The 17,015-nt window shown below is 47.1% G+C and overlaps 1 protein-coding gene across 1 annotated transcript in view; it reads right to left on the reverse strand.

Moving 5' to 3' along the window:
• Window positions 1-3,617: 3,617 nt before the first annotated feature.
• The window catches only part of MAML1 (mastermind like transcriptional coactivator 1), a 47,645-nt gene continuing 34,247 nt past the window's right edge, over window positions 3,618-17,015 (reverse strand). The window contains exons 2-5 of the mRNA XM_061190062.1: window positions 12,800-14,212; window positions 10,295-10,534; window positions 8,697-8,793; window positions 3,618-7,050 (exon numbers count right to left, since the gene is read on the reverse strand). Of these exons, the coding sequence (XP_061046045.1) occupies window positions 6,071-7,050; window positions 8,697-8,793; window positions 10,295-10,534; window positions 12,800-14,212 (2,730 nt within the window). The 3' untranslated portion in view covers window positions 3,618-6,070. The remainder of the gene's footprint in view (window positions 7,051-8,696; window positions 8,794-10,294; window positions 10,535-12,799; window positions 14,213-17,015) is intronic.

Here is a 17,015-nt window from a genome sequence, read left to right on the forward strand (position 1 = left end):
CTGCCCCTGAGTAGGGGGCATAGCCACAGGCAAGGCAGCTCCTTTCCACTGAAGGCAATTCCCAGGCTCAGCTGAGAGCTGGCAGCAGCCAACATTCCTGGCATTTGGTGGAAGGAGCCCCTCGGTCCTGAAGAGGCAGCTGGGCTCACACCTTGTCTGTAGTGGCAGGATTGGGCTCAGACAAGCCTGTTCTCTTGTTCTAGTCTTCCTATAACACTATGGCAGGGCTAAAAAGTTGGATGGATGGAGAGAGGAGCCAACAGAGGAGGTTGGATAGGTTCAACAGAAAGAATGAGAGGCAGCAGCAGAGTTTAAGCGTCTTGTACTGCACAAGCAAGTATCAAAAAGAAGAAATGGCATGGGGGGGGAGATATAACTAATAAAGCAGATTTGGATTTTTTTTTTTACTACTTGGGTGCAAGGATTCTCTTGGGCCTCCAACTCCAAGGGTAACATGACATAGTAGGAAGGACGGCAACATTTGCAGCTCTGGACTTTGAAGATGACTGTATGTGGTTGGGCTTTGCCCTGCGTTAAAGAAGTGGGTACTTACAGTATACAACCTATCTAGAGCCTTAAAACTCAAGATGAGAGATGGTGGTGGTGTCAGTAGTGATAAATACAAAGGTAGGGCAGCAAGCACTCACCTCAGCTGCGTCAAGCGGAGCTAGATCCTTCACAACTTATTAAGAACATGTAACTCCAGCTTTTCTTCCCCGTAACCTCGAAAAATTCTGCTTTCCAGATACAAAGACAAATGGAGCCTTCTGCTTGGACTCCCGGCGCCGACCACCTAACAGCCCCGGAATGCACGGTGTGCCTGTCTGGCCAGGACCCGCCGTGTCACTTGCAGCAGAGGACTCTTCCCACCCAGCCCCACTAGACAGGAGAGGGAATCTTGAACCCCCTCACCCCACCCTCGGGCAGCTGTTGTATTTGTTGCCGTATCTGTTCTTGCAGCAGATATCTTTTTCTCAGATACCTTCCTATCTTTTTCTTGCACAGGTTACCTCTCTCAGAGTTTGCATTCCAGGACATTGATATCGAGGTGGAGCCGTGTGTTCTGTCCTTGCCATGCTGGATTCCACTTTGAGTGAGGGTCTGAAGCTATTTTTTCCAACTTCCATGAAATGGTCTGCAGGTACTGACTAGGGTCTGCAGCCCAGCTTACTGCAACCATTCAGAAGGCAAATTATCTTTGACACATAAGCAAAGCCTATCTGAAAAGTGGCCAGTGCATCACCAGCTTGAAGAACAAGAAGGAAAGGTCCAGTAAGGCAAATTGATCCCATGTGCAGAAGAGCTGACCTGTTTCCAAGACATCACCTACCATTCTTTGTGCTGGTCCCAGAGTACCTGGAACTTTTAGTTGACTAGCCTTGGACCAAGTTCACAGGCGACCACCATTTTGCATCTTTCAACACCTTTACCACTTCCACGTTGCCACTTACACGCCCTCATCAGCTGACTGGCCTTAAGGTTGACTAATTGATAAAGCTGCTAATGATGGCAGGAGCAGTCCAACCCCAGCGATGAACGTGGGACACCATCTTACCTTCAGCATCTCCTTGGGCTGGGCTGGCAGAGGCCCCCGAGTAGCGCAGGCCTGCACTGCGGATGCTGCAGTGCTGGGGTCACCTGGCAGAGAGGCAAGGGCCCACTCTCCTACTATATGCAACATATGTCCTTTGTGCTTTTAACTGAACATGTGTTGGGCATCTGTTGATTTTACTTTCTCAGCGTTCCTCCCCTCCTGTTAACAGCACCCTCTTCCTTTGGGGTATTTCCTCTCCCGTTCCATGTGGCTGTGAACTGCTCTTCCCCAGAGTTCTGGCCGGCTCCCTTCCAGTACTCGGCTTCAGTTAGGTGTCTCCTTAGAGGGGCCTACTCCGCCCACCACATCTAAAGTCTCTCAGGCCTCCCCTCCCCCACGGCAGCCTCTACCTTATGCACTGCTTTAGTCTCTTCCTGACACCATTTTGAAATCATCTGTCACCTGTTTATGACATCCCCTTCACATGAGACTGAAGGTCCACGGAGCAGGGCCCTGCTCTCCTATACTGCTGCTACTTTCCCTGCTCCTAATACAATGCCTGGACATAGTGGGCGCTCTATAAACATGAGCTGAGGGAGCTGTGCCTCAAGAAGCCTGCCTCCGTCACCACACGAGTCTGGCTTGTAGCTCTCGACAGACTCGGGAAGGTGGCCGGGCAGCAGAGACTGGAACTGCCTGACCCTTGGCACTCCTGAGGCCTGGCTTGTTAAACACCTCCTCTGATTCTGGGAATTAGCTGGTAACCTAAAATACAGACTGGGGGCAGGGAATGTTCAGGGTTTTATTAGCCAGTTTTTCTGTTGGCTCCCAGCAGAAGCCCAACAAAACCAGCATTCCAAGTTGCAATGTTCAAAACCTTCCTAAATATTTAAAGTAACTATATTGTACCTCATCAAGAGGAAGTACTGCAGTTTACTTAACCAATCCCCTCTGACAGCTCTTTAGATTCTCCTAGTTTTCTGCAGTTATAAATAGTGCTACTAGGAACACCACTGTGCTATATAACCTTTTTCTGCACTCAGAATTATTTTCAAGGATGGGTTCTCAGAATTGGAATTTCTGGGGTGGACAGACGGCACGAATATTTTAAGGCGCTTGCTACCTTTTTCAAAATTTCTTCCCACAAAAAAGTTGTACAGCAGCCTGCCTCATCACACTGCAGTCAGCACTGAGGATGACTGAGGTAATCTGACAAGCAGAATCATTTCCCTTTGGTTCTGTTTTGTACTTCCTTCACCACTAATGAGAGCGAGACCCCCACCCCACCCCAAACACCACACACATTCTGTGCATTCTCAGCCAAGACTTCATGAGTCTTGTGTTCTTCCTTTTACTGTGCCTTATATACATGGCTATGTTAGGCTTCATTAGAGTAATTAAACCTTTTAATTCCATCACATGACAGGCTTCCTCCCTGAAGGCTGCTCTTTCGTGCCCTTCTAAGAGCTCCAGCTTCTCTAGGTCTGACCTGCTTCCAGCCTATGGCTGAGCTGAGAGGTCACTGAGAAGACTTGCCTTCCAGGCTCCCGGTGTGGCTTCTGTCATCATTTGATGCCCCTTCACAGTGTGACACTGACAGGAGTGGGTGGGTGAACATGCCAGAGCACACACTTTCTTACAATAAAAAAGAAAACTAAACAAGACCTAGAGAACTGCACTGACGGTAAACCTAAGGGTTTAAGTAAAACATCTGAACTGCTAAGGATCTAAAGTATCCCTGAAGTCCAACTTCCCTCACATTAGACATAAGGGCATGGATGAGGTCTAGAGAGGGGAGAGACCGGTGGCCCTGGGCAATGTCAGTGCTAATTTCCTATCTATCACCAAAAAACAAACCAAACACCCCCACCACCAATGTGCATTAAGAAAGCAGCTAAATCACAAAAGGAAATCAACTACCAAACAAAGCAGCTGTATACTGGTCCACCTCCTACCTTGTGGCACAGCCATGTGAAGTGAAATACATGGGCAGTTTCCATACTAGCAAAATACTTTTATTATTTTATAATGATAAAACAGGAAAGTAAAGATTTCTTTTTGGTGTATACCAGAGTTAAGGGAAGTAGAAGAATACGGGAATAGGACTTTTATGTACTTTGATGACAGTAAAAAGTTAACAATACCAACTGTTTGACATAAAACTTATAGCCCCCAAAACACATATATAAAGGATCATAGTTTTAAAATCTATAAAAGTAAAAAATATACAGTCAGAAGCTCTAACGCTTATTCCATCTTTAATATAAAATTGTAAACATTTATTTACACAAAGCAAGTGTGTATAACAAAAGTCCAAGCACCCTTTTCTTTTGAGTCATGGCTCCTGGAAGATGGGGATTTGCACTGAAGTGGAGTTGTCTCCTTCCCTGACTACCCAAAAACCAGATTCATAAATAAAGCCACAGGCAGCTCCCTGGGGGGACTCCAAGCATCACATTTTATTGCTCTGACACTGCAGCAAGTGAGAAGCCTGCTGTCCGTCTAGGTGGCCCCAGGACTAAGGCAGGGGCAGCCCTCCCCACAAGGGGGAGGCAGAGGCGCGAGCGCCCGGGGATAGAGGTGAGCAGCAGCCAGAGGGAGACCAGGAGAGGAACAAGGACCCACCACCAGCCTTCGGCCTGCTATTTTTGGTAGTAAACCCGCTGAAGTCACCCTCTTCCCCTTCAGATCGGGGAACTCACTCAGAGGGTGGAGTCTTCACTGGCTTTATGATTCATTCCCTTCTTTGAGAGTTATATTCAGTAACTGGGGAAGGCAGGGAGGGTGTTTAAAGGGGAAATGGCCCAAACACCACCCGTGGTGGCAAATGGCTATTAGAGAAGAAGATCTGAGGGTCCAAGTACCCCCATGAAAGGCACTGCTGGTGCAAAATAATTACCAATGTGTGTACAACTCTTTGTCCCCTCAAAGCCACTCAAGCTGGTTGTGTGAATATTTTCCTTGGCTCAATTCTTTACATATGATACTCCTTGAATTATCCATTTTGAGGCTCCAGGGAAATAAAAATGGGGTTGCGGTTTTGCCAGAGACCACTCTGCATATACGCCACTCTTTTCAGTGTACTATTTTCTCTCTGACACCCCATTTAAAAGGGTCTCACCTTGTGCTTACCATATTGCTTTCGTTACATCGAAGTGCTGTCTTCATTTCCCACAAACAGCCCACAGGTTGTTGTGGACTCTTAGCTTAGTCAAGACCTAAAAAGTCATAGACCTTAAAAGAGAAATCCACTTGAATCTTTAGAAAGGATGTATTAGTGTTACAAAGCAATTCTCTTTAAAAAGTGCAAGTCATCTGACAAGGGAGTGGCAGAAGTAGTAAAACAAAGTGGAATTCCTTCCTCTGGCCCGGCCGGCGTCCTCCCTGCCAAACAGGGCACACCTATTTTTCTCCTTCCCACAAACCTTTGCTTTCTGGGTAAGGGATACCCAGCTCCTTACTATGCTAGGCTTCCCTAGGGAATTCTAATGACTCTTTCTTTTCCTCTCCAATCTAGTAAATCAGTGGCTTAAGGAGTTTTTCCATTTGGGCTGGAGAGAGAAAGAAGGGGAGGCAGAAAGAAAGGTTATGGGAAATGAAGACAGGGTGCAGGAAAGACATCTGTGCATAACTCAACAATGATCACCTTCCTAACACATTAAATATGAGTTTTCGGAGAAACTGCAAAAGGAGAAACAACAAAAGAGGACACAGGAATCCCAATTATTTCATTTCAGCATTTGGCCTGGGGGCCGCCTGGGGTCTTGCTACCAACACATGGGAGGAAGGGATTCCTCAGCCCACGTCCAGCCTGGAAGACCAGCATTCTGGGAGAAGGAGGAGCTGCTGGAAAGACCAGATCTGTGTCACTAACTCTGCTGTCTCATGGCATCCTGTTCCTTTTTGGCACATGCAGTCACAGCCTGCACTTACGGAAATGATTTTCCAGTGAGCCTCCCTTTGCCCTGAAAGCTGACAAAGAGCAGGAATAAAAAAGGCTCTTAATCAAAAGGAAACCCTAAGTTCCCAATGCCACTTATCAATTTAAACCACCACCTACCCTAATCTGTTTTAAAACCTTAAAAAAAATTTAAAATCTTTTCTATGCTACAAATTGCAAATAGTTCTGCTATAAAGTTTCAACAAAAATTTGTCCCAAAACTGGGGCAAGTGGAGAAATCTTGGATTAAGTCAACACGATAGCACAGATTTTTATAAGCCTGACATCGTGGGGTTTCACTGTTGGTTTTTTGGTCATTTGGATAGAAAACCACCTGCAGAACCCTGTCCTGCTGTCCCAACACCACATAACGATGCCAGCAGATGGGGTGGGGCCAGCCCAACATACCACAACTGCTGGCTGGGAGCCCTGGGTCCCACAGAGCCTGGGAGGACCAGGCCTCAGCCCCATGGCTCTAGCTCTACCTGCCCAGCTCCCTGGGCTGTGGGCTTTTGGTCCAAAGTAGTTGCTCTTTCTTGAATTTGAGAACAAAAATATAGGCTGTATGAACACTGAAAACACCACAAATCCTCCTGTTACTGAGGTCCTAGAAGGTCGTCCAAATCATTCATCCACTCCTCCGAAGTCCTGTTCTTCAGCAGGGAGTCGATCAGGTCGGCATCTCCGGCCATGCTGGCCAGCCCGCTGCTACCCGGCTGCCCACTGTAGGCAAAGGGCAGTTCTTGGCCTGCGGTCCGCACAGGGTAGGCTTGGGCACAGTGTAGCCCTGCCCGGCCGCTCACTGTTGGGGCGGGGCTCTGGCTGAAGGCCCCCAGCTCAGGCCCAGCTGGGCTCAGGCCCTGCAAGGCCTGCTGTGGGGCTCCCTGGGGAGGTGCTGGGGCAGGGGCACTGGTCCTCTGCTGTGTGCTCACAGGGGGCAGCAAGGACCCCGCTGCAGCTGCTGAGCTCATGGGGGCCATGGGCCTGCTGGGCATCGCCTGGGAGAACTGCGGGCTGGACATCTTCAGGTGGGCCTGCTGCATGTGGAAACCGGAAGCTGCAGTGAAGGGGCTTACGGAGTTGTTCCCTGGGGTTTGGCCACTCAGGTTCGGCATTCCCTGATGTTGCCATGTGGAATTCTGGCCTCCCATGGTTGCCGATACCCTTGGGACCTGTGGCTTAGTTAAACCAGAGTTCAGGGTCCCCTTATTGTGCTGTTGGGAGAGACCCGAGTTCCCCAGAGAGTTCTGCCCATAGGCAGCTGAAACCGAGGTGTTCGGGCCCACACCGGTCTGCCGTGGAATGTGGGCATGTCCATTGGTGGCCTGTGGCGGGGGCTGGGCAACTCTCTGGGTCATACCAGAAGCCATGCCATAGAGGCTGCCCTGTGGCATGCTTTGCGAGCCAGTGAACTGAGCCACACCCCGGTCCTGCTGGCCTGAGCTTGAAGGGAGAGAGGAAACCGAAGTGTGTCCAGGGCCCATTGGCATCAGATTCCCGGCCTGAGGGAACACTCGAGGACAGCTGGAGTTAGATGGACCCAAGTTGTTCATGCCAGGCATGGCAGAAGAGGACCCTAGAAGACAGAGAAAATTCTGTCAACTAAGCTAGCATTTCTTCACCACCACTATGGAGATACCTCCAAGACCCAAGCTGCAGCTGCTATCCCACAGGCCTGAAAGGCAAAATCAGAACACCAGATACCTCATGATCAGTGGAACCTCAAAGAGAGCCCTGGGGGCAAAGGTTTCCCACAGGGTGGAATGGAGGCCGGTCTGGAGCAAAAAGGAGATTAAGACAGGCACAGAGGAAGGGGCAAACTCTATGGCTAGAATGTGGGGAGAGTGTCTAGAGATAAAAGGAAGAGATGGTCCCGGCCAGATTCAGAAGAGCTGCAGCCACCACAGGAGGGGACAGGGTTGCAAAGCCAAAGGGGAGCTGGACTGTGACTCTGGTTTAGACCTAGCTCGGCAGGGACTGTCAGGATCACTTAGATGAGCCCACACAGTGTGGCACTGCAGGGTGGTGAAGGCAGGAAGGAATCTGGACTGAAATCAGAAGATATTTACTGAGCACCTGCTCTGTGGTGGGTTCTGTGTTGGGGAGACAGCACGGAATGGGACAGAGAGGTCCTGTCCTCAGGGAACTTGCTATTTGGGACTCTGTCTTAAGCAGTGGATGCATGGTGACAGCCCTGACTGAGATGTTTTTTTGTGGGTAGGTGAGCGATTGTTCAGAGGTTGGCCATAACTGAGTACACTTTGTTTCTCCTCTTCCTCTCTCCATCAGCACCTAACTAAAAACTGAGCTGAAGACAAAAGGGAAATGTTGAAACAGTCCACTTCTCTCCCACTGATAGCCCACAACAACATCAGATGGGATGAAGGCAGGAAAGCTGGCCAAGACCCAGGCTTCTGAGATGCCCACAGACTTCAACCCCTGGTCCCTGTTAGCACAAGCATAAAACCCCACTTAAGTCTCCTCTGGAATGCACAGCTGTGGTCAACTTCTCTGGGACACTTTATAGCGAGAATCACTGACCAAGAGAAGCACAGGTTTCGAAGATATTCCAAGAGCTAGGAAGGCAGGTATGGCCTAGATTTTACTGCATCTGTCAACTGAAATCTCTCTATATTTCTGGAGCAACAGCCTGAGCAATGGCGGTCAGGTTCCCTCACATATCTGAGACATGACAGCTGAGACCTCAGAATGCTTCCTGCCCCTTTCTGGTCAACTGTCTGCTGCTGATACTGCCATCCGTGACACCAATATGAGCAGACAGGAAGAAAGAAAAGAAGCAAAAGGCCATACAAGTGCATTAAGTCTCTCCTTATCTGGAAAATAGGAGAGGGTCATTTTTTGAACAGACACATAACGGTAGAAGCAAAGAACTTTCTTAAGAATTACAGAAGCCACTTCCTATTGATAAGCTATCTTCCAACTACAGATGATTTTGCCTCAAAAGATTATACAGCCAGGGACCCAGCCAAAGCACTTAGCCAAAGTAGTCTGCCTCTATGACTTTCTTCTCCTGACCTGTAGGGTAACCAGAACGCTAGGTTCCTTATGCAGAATGGAGTTACAGGAGCATATACATCCATTTGGCATCTATAGCATAAAGCTGGGCAGACAGCTGGAACTCAGCATGAGTGGAACAGACTACCTGCTCTGTCCAGTGTCTGCCTTCCCCTGCCCCACTCCACTGCCTCAGACACTCCTCACCTGTGAACTGTCCAACCTGTTGTGGGAAGGTGCTCTGTGTTGGGTCTTGGTACTGGGGTGGCGGGCGGGTCAGATGGCGCTGAAATTGTTGCTTCTCCTAGAAAATGCCAATAACAACAGAAAACAACAAGACCCACATAAAACAAAAACAAAGCAATTAGAGAAAAGTAAACTGTCCAAATTTGTTACTCAGAGGGACTCCTATGGAGATAATGCTCGTAATCTCATTTGGGGGACTCTTAATAAATTGCAGTACGAGACAGAAGGATGGGGCAATGATTTAAAAAAAAAAAAAAAAGGTGCTATATCAGTTAAAAGAAAAAAGAATGGCAGACCAGGGAAATGCAAATCAAAGCCACAATGAGATAGATACCACTTCACACCTACTAGGATGGCTAGAATCAAAAAGACAGATAAGTGTGTCAAGGATGTGGAGAAATTGGCCCCCTCACACACTGCTGTGGGAACGCAAAATGGTGCAGCTGCTTTGGAAAACAGTCTGGCAGTTTCCCAAAAGGTTAAAACTAAAGAGTTACCATATGACCCAACAATTCCATCCCTGGGTATATACTCAAGAGGACTGAAAACCTATGTCCACAAAAAGGGGAAATAACCCAAACGTCTATAAACTGATGAACAGATAAATAAAATGCAGCATATTCATATAATGGAATATTATTCAGCCACAGAAAGGAGTGAAGTACAGATACATGCTACAATATGGTTGAATCTTGAATGCATTTATATGAAATGTCCAGAATAGGTAAATCTATAGAGATAAAAAGTAGATTAGTGGTTCCCTAGGCTTGGGAAGATGGGGGAACAACTTTTAATGGGTACAGGGTTTCTTTTAGGTAATGTTCTAAAAGTGGCTGTGGTGATGGTTTGTATAACTCTGTGAATAAACTAAAAACTATTTGAATTATACACTTTAAATGGGTGGATTGTATGTCATGTGAATTACATCCCAATAAAGCTGTTATTTAAAAAATGGCAGAAACGAGGCAGTAATGTGGGTTTTAAAGTCATCCTCAATCAACTTTATCCTCTGGGTAGCTAGTTCTCTTATGTCTTAAGGATGTAATTTAAAATCCTGAGAACTCCTGTAACCTTGGTACCTGAACACTACATTTGGTGACCAAGTGGGTGAACTGCAGGACTGGGAGGGGGCTTGTCAGTCCTGATTCTTGAACCCCAGGACCTCAGGGATGTCTTCATTTCCCTGCTTTATGTTCTCTCTTATAGCAATCTCTACCTTTACAAAAAAGGTGGATCCCATAGCAAACTGGTGGACCAGTGAGCTCAGTGCTTTGGTAGCTGCTGACAAGGGACATGGAAAAATGTTCCTAACACATACAGTTTTAGCCACAGATTCGGCCTTCATTGATCCCCACTAAGTGACATAAAGCTGCTCTGACACAGGCTACCACTGTCTGAGAAACACCACACTCCTGTTTCCAGGAGTACTCTAATACCGAGCATACAAACAATCACAAATCCACATACATACACACTGGAGCTTGTAGCCACTGCAGTGACTTGGGAGGCAGCCAAACATGGGAAGGGATGGTGGGGTTTTCTTCCACCTTTCTCTTTACCTGTTCTGCCAGAAGGTGCTGTTGTCTTTGCAAAAACTGCTGTTGTTGCAAATGCTTTTGTTGCTGCTCCCTCTGTTTCTGTTGGTCCAAAAGCAACTGATGCTGCTTCATTACAGCTGCCTGCTGCTGGTTACTGAGAAAGGAGGTGCTACTGTGAGTGCTGGCCACGGACACGGCGGGTGGCTGAGTCCCCACACTGGCAGCCTGGGTTGGTACAGGGACGCTGGGAGGGTTCTGGTCCTGTCAACACAGAAAAGGGGGTCTCAAGTCAGGTGGGACACACTGAAGACTATAAGCCCTGATCAGAGAAGATGAGCTGCATCCAGTGAAAGCCTGGCTCAAGGCTCTCTCTTGAAGCCTCTTCTTCCCTGCAGGTGACTCCAGTGAAACCACCCTCTAGGGTGGGGCTGCAGACCAATAGCACTAACACCTGAGTATCCAGGCATGGCAATGAACAGTCACTAGCTGCATGTTAGGTTTGTTTCCTATGATTCACCAGTGGCAAAGGTGTGATTTTACATTTAAGCTCGTATATTTGTATACATAGTTCCAGTGGCTACTGTAGCTTATAAATGCTCCCTTACTGGAATGCATGGGTGTGGATAGGTCCCCAGAGGAGGAACTTCTGAGGGGCTCTGGTCGATGGAGATGCTACGTTCTGAGTGTGCAAACCTTGGGCCCCTGGTGGCAGGGCTGTCCCTGAACCTCCTGAAATTACATGGTTTGTCCACCTGTGTACAGCATTTTCCTGGGAAGAGACTGCTTGACTTTTGTCAGATACTCATGCTCAAAAAATACTGAGTACCAATGAGAACTTTAATGGATATTCTCTATTAATACCTGGACCTAAAGTGAGAGTCATGTCAAAGGTTACCACAATATTACCCCAACATCATTACTTACCTTTAAAAGAAAAGGAGAAATTTTAACTCATACAGGAAAAAGGCAAAAAGCAATTATCATTTAAACAAATTCAACTTTTTGAGCTTTTCCCCAGTCCTTATTTATTTGTATGTATGTATGTATGTATGTATGTATGTATGTATGTATGTATTTGGCTGCACCGGGTCTTAGTTGCGGCATGTGGGATCTAGTTCCCTGACCAGAGATCGAACCTGGGCCCCCTGCATTGGGAGCGTGGAGTCTTAACCAAACTGGACCACCAGGGAAGTCCCTCATTTGTATATTTAATCTTTTTACAAGATTCTAATCTTAGAGCAGACAGATTCTTAAGTAATCTCCTCACCCCAATCACCAGAAGCTTATGGACTACAAGGGTGCCTTGTGAGGTGCAAAGTACTACTGAAATGGCAGACATCACTGTGCAGCTCTTTCTTTAGGATGCTCTCAGTGGCTGTGTAGCAGTTTAGTGGCTGAAATAATTAGAAGTATGAACGTTTACACATGCATTCTTCTGCTGACAGATGCTCAGACTGCCTCCAGTTTTTGGCTATTAGAAATAATCATGCAATGAATATCTTGTATGTAACTTTCTTCTTTTTTTTGGATTATTTCTTGCAGGGGTATATAATGTGTCAATGCTTACGAACATTTTTATGGCTTATGAAAGATATGAAATGTCAAATTACTTTCCAAAAGCATTGTGCCCATTTACACACCCTCACTACTATCTGAACATGTCAATTTCCTCATAGTATTACTAGCATTGAGTTTTTTAATTTTTAATTTTTAAAATTTTAGAGTGTGCTACAAATAGACTGCAGGCTTACAGCAGTGAAAGAAAGGAGGCAATGCAATACACCCAACTACATGTGACACAACTATTGTCACACAAGCGTTAAAAAGTATCAATGGATCTATATATATATGTCTTCTATAGATATAGAAGACAATCCAGGACACACTGTGGCGTAAGAAAAGCAAGTGCTAACTTTGAGGAAGTCCGGGAACACTCTGTGTTTGTTTACTATACAAGCCCTAGCCATGAGAAGGCTTCCAGTGGGGAGACATTTTAGAACATATTTGAATGTGAGTAGAAGTGCAAATAATGATCATCATAGAATGGTACTTGACCATTCTCCACCCTACAAAGCCATGTGATTCTGCCAGGCTTGAATGTCTTGACTAAATAACCTGTTAGGAAGCAGCACTCACCTAAATGTTATAAGCTTACTAAAACTTATGGTATTTTGAAGACACGTCTGAAAAGTGGTATAAAAATAAAAAAGCAGAGCCTCTAAGGACATTAAATGTAATCTTGCCACAAATGACTTAAGTTGTATGGCATGAAAGAGACACCAGACCAAGTGCAGGGGATTCCTCAAACGGGTATACAGTTAAAACCAAGTTACACTAGGGAATTTTACCCTATTTTTGTTTATTAAGAATCAATCCTCATTTGCTTGGTCAATTTTCACTCCCAAGGGAGTCAAAGGACGAAAGTACCAGCTCCCTCCCTCCCTTTGTTCCGCAACTACCTGGGATCTGGTAACCACACTAGGATGGATGTGGATGCAGAGTAACAGAGTAAAGCCCTGTGCTCACCTGGCTAGGTGGAACCAGTGATCGGAAGGGCAAATTTCCTGGCTTTGGTTTCATTAGAAATAAGGAGTTCTGCTCGTTGTTCAGATGAGACAGCTGCTGGGGAAGATAAGCCATCAGGGTCGGCTTGCTCTGGCCAGCCCCAGGGCCGCCTTGCCCACAGTCTGCTTTGTAGTGAGAAAGGGGTTTGGTGTTGCCGTAGTCCAGCACTGATCCTTGGTTAGCCACGGGATTCTGATTCAAGTTACTTGGTGGCTGGTGACTCAGCAGGTTCACATGGCTGGGCTGGAGGTAGGGGCCTCCGGGCCGAGGGGAGCTCTTGTTCACACTGGGCATCATGAGCAGTTTGGAGCTAGTGAAGTCTTGCTTGTAACCGGGAGGGCTGGCAGGTTTTTCCATGGAATAAGGGACATTTAAGGGACTGTGGGAGGGGCCTGTCTGCTGCCACGTGGATATCTGGCCTGGAGCTGGTGCTGGGGCAGCCTGCTGTGGGTTCTGGAGCATCTGCTCACGCTTCTGCTTGGCAGCGATCTGCTGGAGTTGGTGGGCAGAGGAGAGCTCTGAGCTCCCGCCTGGGCCCTGGCTAGGCAACACCACACTGGAGAGGGCTCTTTGTGCATTCTGGGCCTGGGCTGATGCCGACATCAGGTTGGGACTGGGATTGTCCACCCCAGGCTGACCAGAGGTGTGGAACAGGGGCTGAGAGCCCCCTAGGCTGGGTGAATCTGTGCTCACAGGGCCAGATGAAGGCCCCATAAAGGTCTGTCCTGCAGACCCAGCCCTCACTTGAGGAGAGCCTAACTGTTCTTGTTCAAAGGCTGCTGGAGAGAATTCTGTTTTAATATTAATGTCCTGTGCCAAGGGGGTCTGTGTGGCAGAACCAGAAGACTCTGGATCCTTCTTCTCTTCAAAGTCCTCATTAAATAGATCCTTCATGTCTTCATCAGGCACTGACCTGTTCAGCTCCTCGATGAGCTCCTTCCACTCCTGCTCATTAAGGTTGAGGTCAGGCATGAGGTTGCTCTGAGATATGGAGCCTCCGGCCCCTGCGATCATGCAAGGCAGGTCATCCACGGGCTCCTGCTTCAGTTCTTTATTCAGGCTCAGGGGAAATGACTCACTGGGGTTGCTGCCTCCATTCAAGTGGAGGCTAGAGTCTGCCAGACACTTCTTGTTGATGGAGTCCAGCCCCAGTGAGTGCTTCCCGCTGGCCTGTAGGGCCTCTGTGCCAGGCTTGTCAGGCTGACCAAGGGGGGAGGCTGGAGGCAGGCCATTGGAAGAGACGGCAACTCCCAGAGGGGCCTCCCGGCGGGTCTTCTTATGCCCAGGAAAGAAGTCTCCATAGCCATTCTGTTGATCACCATTCTGAGGGGATGTGGCACTATCGAGATTCCTCTTCACTGTATCATGGAGATGCTGAAAAACAAGAAAAAGAGTGACTTATATATACACCACGTATGAGGCCCGTCTGCTTCTAATGGTGACTTAAACCAGGGGCCTGTATCCCTGCAGTGCTCTCCTGCCGATTTAGCTTGCCCAGTTTACAACCCTCACTTCTGGGAACACCTCCCCATTCCCCCTCCAGGGTTGTCTCTGCCTCTTCCTCTCCTGTGGCCTTGCCTGAGTGAAGACTAGCTCAGCTGTGGGAAAGTAATCCGGCTGCAGTCAATGCGTCAGTCCCTGGACTCTTGCAGCTGTTTTTGTAGGACACAAGCCTGATGCAGCCCACAGTCATCTAATCTGAGGGTGTGACTGAGAATGGAGCTAATGAGAAAGAGCCAAAGGATACATATATATTCTTGAGGACATCATTTGCATTCCGGATCTAGGTTATACACGAGACCAGCCATCCCCCTGGACTTTTCACTTATGGGAACCAATAAATTCCTCCTTGTGTTTAAGCTGGTTTAACCTGGATTTCTGTTGCTTTTAGCTAAAGGCGACTTGGCTAGTATAGGCTCTTTTTCGGGCCTTGTTGGGGGCTGATCACAAGCTCCAGGCCTCCATCTTGGTGCACAGGCATTTTCATGCCCTTCCTCATCTTTCTAGGTGCCCTTGCCCAGCTCCACCCCTTCTCTCCAGGTTAGGCTGCTTCCTCATATGCCTTACAGGCCTCTGCCTTTTGGCTTTTGTCCCACTCTGCTCCCCACCAACCGTGAGCATCTTCTAATCCCCTGCACCCAGTCACCAGCCCTCCCAAACCCTACCACTTCTTAACAAGACCATTAATTTGAACACAGTCATGTCTGTCTGGCAGTTACTTACTTCCCCATGTTCTCCTCAATTGGATTTGTTCAACTAACCTTATTAAGAGTCTACTGTGTGTCAGGGACAAGTGCTGTGGGGATATCAAGACAAATGAGGTGGTCCCTGCTCTTCATGGGCTTCCAATCTTCTAGGACATGGGACATACATGGACATGGCTACAGAATAAGACAAACACCATATGCAAGCCATAGAGCAATAAGCACCCTGAGAGTTCAAGGGCAGGAGTTTCATGGAGAGAACATGACAGGGAAGAGAAGAGGTGGTATCTTTCCGTTATTTCCCAGCCTCGTTTTCAGCTACCCGGACACAACTCCTCCACTAAAGAGGCACCTGCACTCAGCCTCTATACATGTCTGCTCCTTTCCTATGTTTACTTCTGTTACATTTTTGTTCTTTATCCCCCACTCTCAATTCCAACCTCCTCCCCAACCACTGGCCCTAAGCATTTATACTGTGCTATTTACAACATTCCAATTAACAGCTTTCATTATCATCTTCAAGCAGATTTCAGAGGAGTCAGAGAGTAGCACAGGACACTCTGTGCTGCTTTCTTCTGCTGCAGAGAAGGGCCACAGTGACTCACCACATCCACCCCAGGAGGCTGAGCACAGAAGTACCTGACCCCCTGGGTGGGGGGTGGAGGGAAGGAGGGGGCCAAGGTCACCAGCTCTCAGCAGCAAACTACCTGTAGACACAAATGTGCAATGAGCAAGAAAACAAGGAGGGCAATTTTATCAGTCTCTGAGTTCCAATTTTAATGTTCCATTCCCTCTCCTTCAAGATTTTCGTATTTCTTTTTTTTTAAATTTATATATATATATTTATTTTTGGCTGTGTTGGGTCTTCATTTCTGTGCGAGGGCTTTCTCCAGTTGCAGCGAGCGGGGGCCACTCTTCATCGCGGTGCGCGGGCCTCTCACCGTCGCGGCCTCTCTCGTTGCGGAGCACAGGCTCCAGACGCGCAGGCTCAGTAGTTGTGGCTCACAGGCTTAGTCGCTCCGCGGCATGTGGGATCTTCCCAGACCAGGGCTTGAACCCGTGTCCCCTGCATTGGCAGGCAGATTCTTAACCACTGCGCCACCAGGGAAGCCCCTATTTCTTAACTGTTAAAGCTGACTGTACAGTGTTCTATAAATCCTGGCTAAGTATTTCTTTAAATGCATATCTGGGTACTTAAGTTAGCTCAGAAAAGGTTAGGAATGCTCAATAAATGGAACTGTAGGGCAGCGGTATAAGCAAAACATGATCCTAGGACTCAAGAACACAGCCCCTACGTATAGAGGGAACATATCTCAAGATAATAAATTTATGACAAACCCACAGCCAATATAATATTCTGCGGTGAAAAGCTGAAAGCCTTCCTGCTAAATTCTGGGACAAGACAAGGATGCTCACTCTCACCTCTTCTATTCAACACAGTACTGGAAGTCCTAGCCACAGAAATCAGACAAGAAAAAGAAATAAAAGGTATTCAAATTGCAAGAGAAAAGGTAAAATTGTCATTATATGCAGATGATATGATACCATACGTAGAAAACCCTAAATACTCCACACAAAAACTACTAGAACTGATACACGAATTCAGCAAGGTAGCAGGATACAAGATTAACATACAGAAATCAGTTGCATTTCTTTACACCAACAATGAAATATCAGAAAAGGAATGTAAAAAAAAAAAAAAACCTTTTAAAATCGCACCCCCCAAAATAAAATACTTAGGAATAAACCTGACCAAGGAGGTGAAAGACTTATACACTGAGAACTATCAAACATTAATAAAGGAAACTGAAGATGATTCAAAGAAATGGAAAGATATCCCATGCTCTTGGATTGGAAGACTTAATACGTTAAAATGGCCATACTACCCAAAGCAATCGACAGATTTAATGCAATCCCTATCAAATTACCCATGACATTTTCCACAGAACTAATCTTTTTTTAAAACATTTTTT

Source organism: Eubalaena glacialis, chromosome 4 (assembly GCF_028564815.1).
Source record: "Eubalaena glacialis isolate mEubGla1 chromosome 4, mEubGla1.1.hap2.+ XY, whole genome shotgun sequence".
Classification (NCBI taxonomy): Eukaryota; Metazoa; Chordata; class Mammalia; order Artiodactyla; family Balaenidae; genus Eubalaena; species Eubalaena glacialis.